The 8004-nt window shown below is 52.9% G+C and overlaps 2 protein-coding genes across 3 annotated transcripts in view; both read left to right on the top strand.

Moving 5' to 3' along the window:
* ARID3C (AT-rich interaction domain 3C) overlaps window positions 1-4659 on the top strand; it is a 6786-nt gene extending 2127 nt beyond the window's left edge. Inside the window, exons 2-7 of one of the 2 annotated variants that reach the window (XM_006143139.1) lie at window positions 243-315; window positions 2034-2217; window positions 2574-2863; window positions 3359-3541; window positions 3776-3865; window positions 4324-4659. In XM_006143139.1, coding sequence (XP_006143201.1) covers window positions 243-315; window positions 2034-2217; window positions 2574-2863; window positions 3359-3541; window positions 3776-3865; window positions 4324-4424 — 921 coding nt within the window. In that variant the 3' untranslated portion in view covers window positions 4425-4659. The remainder of the gene's footprint in view (window positions 1-242; window positions 316-2033; window positions 2218-2573; window positions 2864-3358; window positions 3542-3775; window positions 3866-4323) is intronic. The other variant, XM_006143140.1, reaches the window with a different exon arrangement.
* Window positions 4660-5670: 1011 nt separating this feature from the next.
* DCTN3 (dynactin subunit 3) overlaps window positions 5671-8004 on the top strand; it is a 10240-nt gene continuing 7906 nt past the window's right edge. Inside the window, exon 1 of the mRNA XM_006143138.1 lies at window positions 5671-5809. Coding sequence (XP_006143200.1) covers window positions 5714-5809 — 96 coding nt within the window. The 5' untranslated portion in view covers window positions 5671-5713. The remainder of the gene's footprint in view (window positions 5810-8004) is intronic.

The following is an 8004-nucleotide window of genomic DNA, read 5'->3' as shown; positions in this document are numbered from 1 at the left end:
GCCCTACTTTCCAGGTGGGTGGTTCAAGATGCCTGGGACACCATTGGCCAGTAACGGTCTCTGTGCATATTAGAAACAGTTGTCTCTACCTGCCCCCAGAGGGAGAGAGCCTAATGCCAAGTAGCACATTCAGTTGCTACTCCCCCATTTGGCTAGAGACCCTTGTTCAGGGTACAACCTGAATTGGGGTTCCAGGGAGGGGGGATCAGCAGAGCTGGAGAATGACTCTCGTCCTTCCCTAGCTGTATGAGCTCGATGCAGACCCCAAGAGGAAGGAATTTCTGGATGACCTGTTTAGCTTCATGCAGAAGAGGGGTGAGTAGGGTGAAGTGGGAAAACGACCCTGGAATTGCCTCATACTTCCAGGTTTTGAGGAAGGGAGACCCCATGGTTTAGTAACCAGGTTGGGTCCTCCGTGCAGAGGCCTGAGCTTAGCCGCACCTGTCCTTTGGGCCCTCAGTAGCGTCTTTAACCTCTGACCCTGCCCCCCTCCTCCACCCCAGGATTAATTAGTGGCCAGCCCACTGGCAGGTTAATGAGTGTGGAATCAATTGGGAGGGTGGGAATGGGAAATGGTAGGGGGGTGCCCTGAGGTGGGAGGGTTCTGAGGCTGGAGGGCTGGGAATGGCTTGGTTTTCTATTGAGAGCCTTCCTCCAGCCTTGTCTCCTCAGTTCCTGCCTTGCCTGGGGCTGCCCGGGATGTGCTCTACAGCAGGAAGGACTGGGATTAGACTGAAGGAAGAACTTCCCAAGGGTTAGGCTGAGACCATGTGAGTTGGGGCTCCCCAGGAGGCGGAATTCCATTTCAGGAATCTCAGCTTGAAGAGAATGCAAGAAGGGTAGGAGGGCATCAGGGTGGGCAGCAGTCCATCACTTCAGCTTCTCCCCAGATTCATGGGACTGAACACTGACTCATTATCTCTCTCTACAAAGCTAATTAACTCACTCAGAGCGAGGCCTGATAAGCCGCTAATTAACTGACTGCACTGCACCTCCCTCCCATAGTGCAGTTGCTGGCCCAAGTCGCCCTGCCCTCGCCCACCCCTTCCCAGTCCCATTCTTTCTAAGGACCCTTGGTGGGGCCCTGGGTCCTCTTGCTCCCCAGGGAGGCCTGGTCGTTCTGGTTCCAGTGTCCCCTCTCTACTTCTTTCTGAAGGCCTCCCCTCCGCGGGAGCTGGGTCGGGTAGGAGGAGGAGAAGGTGGCCTGCCCTCACCCTCCTCCCAGCTCTGCCTCCCTTTGGTCCCTGCCTTCCTTGGCTCCAGTACAGGGGGAGGGGGTCCCGCGGGGCCGATAATTTTCCCCCATTAATCAGGCCGCAGCTAATTGTTCGGGTCCAAAGGCAGCGGCGGAAGGGGACCAGATCGGTAAGGAATTAACTGGGGCCCATCGCTCAGCGCAGACAGGCCCCTTTGTCAGGTCTGGCTGGCGGGGGCGGCGCGGGCTGCGGGGTTGGCGGGCCGAGGCGGGGGCTGATTCTTCTCCTGCCCGCCACCCCCTTGCCTCGGGCAGCCACCCGCGGGCTGCTGTTTAGGGAACTCAAGTTCTTAACACTGCACAGAAGTCCTTCCTTCGGTCTACCCCAGGGGTCAGCAAACCAAAACTTAGTGGCAAATCCAGGTGCCTGGGAGAAGAATGATTTTTCACATGTTTAAATAATTGGAAAAAAGGAAAAGGTGCATGAAATTTTCAGACGTGAGATATTCGAATTTCGGAGCCTGTAAATAAAGTTTTAAGCATCCTCTGGTTGGACTTAGGCTACCGATGCAAAATTGAGCAGTTGTGACAGTTAGGCCTGCAAAGCCAAAATATTAAGCATCTGACACTTGAAAGAAGTATGCCCGACACCTGATCTAGCTTCCCCTAGCTTCCCGTCCTTCCTGCTAAGATGGAGGCCCTGGGTACTCAGAGGGCTCTGCCTGTAATCCCACTTCCCCATCCCTCCTTTCCTCCCTGCCTGTGTGTGGGGTTCCTGGTTCTTCACCGCCTGGGGATGCCTGGTCTTAGCACTGACTCCCTGTCCGCTCCCAACTAGGAACGCCGGTGAACCGCGTGCCCATCATGGCGAAGCAGGTGCTGGACCTGTACGCGCTGTTTCGCCTGGTGACCGCCAAGGGCGGCCTGGTGGAAGTCATCAACCGAAAAGTGTGGCGGGAAGTCACGCGTGGCCTCAGTCTGCCCACCACCATCACCTCTGCCGCCTTCACTCTCCGCACCCAGTGAGGCCAGGGGCGCGAGCAGAAGGGGAGGGGCGCGCGGTGCAGTGTAAGCAGGTGCTGGACCTGTACGCGCTGTTTCGCCTGGTGACCGCCAAGGGCGGCCTGGTGGAAGTCATCAACCGAAAAGTGTGGCGGGAAGTCACGCGTGGCCTCAGTCTGCCCACCACCATCACCTCTGCCGCCTTCACTCTCCGCACCCAGTGAGGCCAGGGGCGCGAGCAGAAGGGGAGGGGCGCGCGGTGCATTGGGTTTGGGAGAGCAGGGACGCGGGGCGCGGAGGGCGCTGGGGCGGGCGTCTGGGTGTGGGACTTGATCTGCTGGGCCCTGTCGCTCACGCGCCCTCCGTCCGCCCCCAGGTACATGAAGTATCTGTACCCGTACGAGTGCGAGACGCGAGCGCTCAGCTCTCCCGGGGAGCTTCAGGCTGCGATAGACAGCAATCGCCGCGAGGGCCGCCGCCAAGCTTACACCGCCGCCCCGCTCTTCGGCTTGGTGGCGCCGACCTCTCGGGGCGCTCTGGGCTGCGCCACAGGCTCTGGTCCCGCCCCGCCGGAGCCGCAGCCGGGCCCCGGCCACGCTCCGGGCCCAGCCTCCCGCCTGCCGGCGCACGCTTGCGCCCAGCTGAGCCCGAACCCGGTTAAGAAAGGTGCGAAGGGAGAAAGGCGGAGACCTGGGGGTCTCTGAGGTTTATGCGGGCATTGAGTTACAGGAAACATTAATATGTAGGGGCCCTGAGGTCTGGGAGCAGTAAGGCCTGACCAGTCTCTTGTGGTTTGGAAGTCGCTGAAGTATAGGGGTGCTGAGGTTTCGGGTCCGTAAAGCCATGAGAGAGGTCTGAGGCTGTCACTCAATAAAATGTCCTTTGTCCAAGCAGCACCATTCCATGCCAGGGCTTCTAATTGGAGGAAGTTTGTGCCTTCTGTGACCTGAATTATTTAACATCCATGAACAAGGAAACTGCCCAATTCTCCTGGCACTTCGCCTCTACAATTTCAGAGCCTCCTGGCTGAGGCTCTGGATGAGGAGAGACTGAATTCAGTGCATGAGCTCTGGTGACTTCTTTTGTCCTGGGGCCTGGGAGAGAAGCAAATGAAGAGACTAATAGGTTGGGCTAGGGAAACTAAATGATCTGTTTTTCCAGAGGAGAGCAGAATTCCAACCCCTCGTCTGACACTGCCTGTGGGTCTGGCCTTGGGACCTGCACGGGAGAAGTTGGCACCAGAGGAGCCCCCAGAGAAAAGGGCTGTGCTGATGGGGCCCATGGACCCACCTCAACCTGGCTTACCCCCCAGTTTCCTGCCCCGTGGCAAGATTCCCCTCAGGGGTGAGGAGGGACTTATTGGTGAGGGGGCTTTGGGCCTATGCACTGAGTGAAGATAGATCCATTGCATGAGAAGCGTCAGAGGTAGGGTAGTCAGATCTCTCTATAGATAATTACAGATGTAATTACAGATGTGGGCTGTCATTGGAATGGGCACTGTCTTTAGGGATGGAGGGAGGGCTTCTGAGCCTGAATTTGATTCCCCAAAATGTGATCCCCCTGCCCCCTCTTGGACAGAAGAGCGTATGGATGGGCCTCTCAATCTGGCAGGCAGTGGCATCAGCAGTATCAACATGGCCCTAGAGATCAACGGGGTGGTCTACACTGGTATGGGTATTGTGGGTTGTCTATACTGGCATGGGGTCTGTGGTATTTAGACTAGCATGGGGATTTTAGATTTTCTCTACTAGCATGAGATTCAGGAATATCTGAACTTGCATGGGTAACGTGGTGTTCAGTGGATTGCTACACTGGCATGGGTTTAAGAGTGTGTCTACATGGCATGATGTCCAAGGCATGACCTTTCTGGCATGGGTACTGGGGATATCTGCCTTGTTATGGGCCTACGTATTCGTGTAAATATTTCTTGTTTACCTGTTTAAGGGTATCTACATTAGCTTAGGAGTTACTCACCAGTCCAGGGGCTTGTTCTCATTGGTTTATGATAGGGTGTGTGTGTGTAGTATTCTAGCAATCAGAACACTGACTTTTGTTCCTTTCTTCTGTTTCCATGCCCCATCCTCTGCTTGTATTTGCCCTCTACTATCTCCTTACCCCTTTGCCAGGCGTACTGTTTGCTCGACGCCAGCCTGTGCCAACTTCCCAGGGTCCAACAAACTCTGCACCCCTGTCCTCTACAGGGCCCCCTTCCAGCACCTTGCCCTGAGAGTGCCTGCTCTAAACAGTCCCAGGCCCATTGCTGAGGGGGGAAGAGACCCCACCTCTGCCGTGCACCTCGATTCTTGCTGGGTACCCATTCTGGGACCCAGCTCTTAGAGTTGATCCACCCCACCGCCATGCCAAAGGGTTTTCTTTTGATGTTCCAACTACCTCATTGTAAAAGGAGGACACCTCCTTCCTGGCAAATTCCAGCAGCATCTACCAAAGAGTTCTTCCCTCATTAGACCACATTATTTCCTTATGTAACCCATATCGGTGTCATCTTTAGAACTCCACCCCTTTGAGTGAACCTTGCTTTTTTTGGGGGAGCCAAATGAAGGAGTTGGGTTTGGGTTTGCGAAGGAGAAATCCCTCAGGTTACATCTGGAAAATAAAGTTACAGTTTCTCCCTTTCTAGTGCCTCTTATTCTTTTTATTTGTTTTTAATTAATTAATTTCTTAATTTGCCAGAGGGTGTGTGTGTTTGATGGGGAATAGGAGGGGGAGTGAGAACCCCCCCATGGGGCATGGTCATGCCACAATCCCTTCTCCTCAGCCTCTCCTTCCTTTTGGGATTTTGGACATGGCTGACATGTTTTACAAACCTCTGGATCCAGGACCTGAACCACACAGTCAGCTATGTGGGATCCAGTCACTCTAACCACCATGGGCTGGCCCCAGTGCCTCCTTTTCTTGTTTGGGTCTGGAAGCTGGGAAAGCAAGATAGTCGGTGGTAGACAGGCTGCATTAGGCCATGGGCTTTGAGAGGGGAAAGCAAAAGAGTGAAGCGCTGTTGAAAATTACAGAGCTCCATCTCTTAAATCACACTACTTTGAATTCAAATCCTGATTCTGTCACTATAGTGCTGGTGGCCTTGGGCAAGTCACTTAATCTGAACTTTAGAGGACCCCAAAAGTTTGTGATATCTCTGGGAGCCTCCTATATTGATCTATGTGAAGGGACTTATCCCGGAATAGTAGGTGTATTTTATACGTGCAACTATAAAATCTGGTACCCTAGAATGGGAGGTGGGGAGGGCGGGGAAGGCGAGGGCAAAGATTGTTTTGTTGGCAGGACGCTGTCTGGGTAGCGCCGGCACCCTAAGCGTTGCCTAGGTAACCAGTTTTTGACACCTTTCCCTCTCGGCTGGCGAATACTTCCGGCACTCAAGGGCCGAATCGTGGCGTCATATCCTACGTGGAGCTCAAGCCCGTGCACTCGGATTGGCCAGCCTTCCTATTTGGACGGAAGTCCCGCCCTCTGGTGTTTTCTGTCCGAGGCGGGGCGGCGGTAGCGATGGCGGCTCTGACAGACGTGCAGCGGTTACAGGCCCGAGTAGAGGAGCTGGAACGTTGGGTGTACGGGCCAGGTGGGGCGCGCGGCTCGCGGAAGGTGAGAGGTCTGGCCCGGAATTCCTTTTTTGGGACAGAGCAAGAGTGGCCCACTCGCCCTTCTTTTGGGAAACGCGCGGCCACCCCAGTCTGCAACTTGGCCTTTGAGATAACAAAGGTTGGGACCTCCGGCAGACTGGATCCCCAGGGTTCATTACCGTGTAGGGCTCTGCGAGTAGTTAGGGCTGTTGAGATGGGCACAGTGCCATCTGTGACTACGACTACGCCCCTACCTTCCCGAGCTAAGTAGGGAGACCTGACACCCTCGAAAAGCTGACTGATGAGTTCGTGTCCGCAATAGAAGTGCCGCCACGGAGCCCTGCATAATCAATTGCTAAGTAAATTGTGGACCTGAGCCTCGTAGGAGGCAAAGCAGAGATGAATAAGGAAGACTCCAAAAGATGAGAGGTGGCGTCTGAATAGGAGGGGCAGGGATTGGGTACTGGGTGTTCAGCTTTGACTCGGAACTCCTTCATGCCAGTGGCTGAGATTTAGCAACTATGAGTCTCAGTTGCCCTCCCATCCCATTTCTACTGTGGGCAGATCTTTTACTAAAGAATTCAGGTGGAGTATCAGGCATACCCTGGAGTTCAGTGCATCAGAGGTCACGATGTCTGTACACTTCTTGGGGAATTAGTCGTCACTAGTAGATTGCCCTCCCATTTCAGAACTAACTTCTTAAACATTCCCTCCCGTTGGCGTCTATGATTGTAACCCTTCTGGTTTCCCTTCTGCCTCTCTGACTACTGTCTCTCAGTCTTATTTGCCTCTCCATATGTTTGCATCTTGAATAGCAGGATTCCTCACCTTCTACCATAAAGCTTGGGTGAGTCCATTAGCTTCCTTAGCCTCTCCCCCTGTTTGATCCTTTAATACTGGGATTTTACCTTTTATCCTTGAACCCTAGATAGTAGGCTCATTCACTTACATAGTTTCAGTTACCATTTACATGTCATTATGTCTTTTTTTTAAAGAATTTTATTTTTTTATTTTTTTAATTTGACCAGAGAGAGAAAGGAAAAAGGAGAAAATTGGCCGCCAGGTCTGGGACTCAAACTGTGGTCGGCCATGTGGGAATCCAGTGCCCTTAACCACCATACCACCTGCCAGCCCCACATGTCATTATATCTTAAATATGTATCTCTGGTCCAGGCTTTTGTTTGTTTCTTTGCTTTGTTTTTTTAGCTTTTTGCCCTAGGATGTGTGCACTCACGAGAGAGAGAGAGAGAGAGAGAGAGAGAGATGGAGAGTGAGAAATTACCCCTCAGAGGGATGGCCACTTCACAATCACATCTCTGTTCTCTTCTTGAGAGTTTGGGCACTCATGCACACACACCCAGTGCGTTTTTTAAGCTGTCATGTCCAGAACTTGAACCATGGAGTCAGTCATGTGGGATCCAACACCTTAACTACTATGCCACCGGGTCTCAATTATTTTTAAAATGTATTTCTTTCACAAGTGATAGAGGCCCAGAGAACACCCCCAATAGAATCCTGACACTGCAGTCTATCCCTGACCTTCAGTCAGCCCTGGATTCTGGACCATGCCTGGCGTTCTCAGAGATATCTCTGGACTTGAACTGGGAACATTCCCATGCAGGATTGTTTTGCAGAGCGTCATGTTTCACCTCTGGGTCACCATATGGCCCCTCTCTGCTCCACATTTCTGTTTTGAAAGCCAGATTTGTATGTCCACTTGTCTACTGGACTTTTCCACATGGGTATCCAGGAGGTATCTCAAACTGGATCCATATGCTCTTTTCCTCTCCCCTAACCTGATTCTCTTCTGCATTCCCCAGTACAGAGATTGCACCATCATTGGGATCTTAGAGATTGTCCTGGACTTCTCCACCTCCCAAACTAGTGATGATGAGGGGGGGAATGGAGCTAGTGTAGACAAACCAGTTTAGAGGTCAGTGTAATTATCCAGTCATAAGAATAATGGTAATGAATGCCTGGATAAGGATACTTGCATTTCTTGGGACCAGCAGTTAGCGTAATGGCTATGTTGCTGGACTCCCATGTAGTAGATTGCAGTTCAAGTCCCGGACCCGGTGGCTTAGAACTCACGCCGGGCACGTATGCGTGCGTGCCCAAGATCCCAGGAGAAGAATGGAGGAGAAGGGATTGTGGCGTGACCATCCCCCCTGGGAGGTGATTTCTTGCTTTCTGTCTCTCTGTCTCTCTCTGTCTGTC

This window comes from Tupaia chinensis, unplaced genomic scaffold (genome assembly GCF_000334495.1).
Source record: "Tupaia chinensis unplaced genomic scaffold, TupChi_1.0 Scaffold000093_1, whole genome shotgun sequence".
NCBI lineage: Eukaryota > Metazoa > Chordata > Mammalia > Scandentia > Tupaiidae > Tupaia > Tupaia belangeri.
The sequence above is the reverse complement of the archived record's forward strand: the minus strand, read 5'-3'. Positions and strand labels throughout refer to the sequence as shown.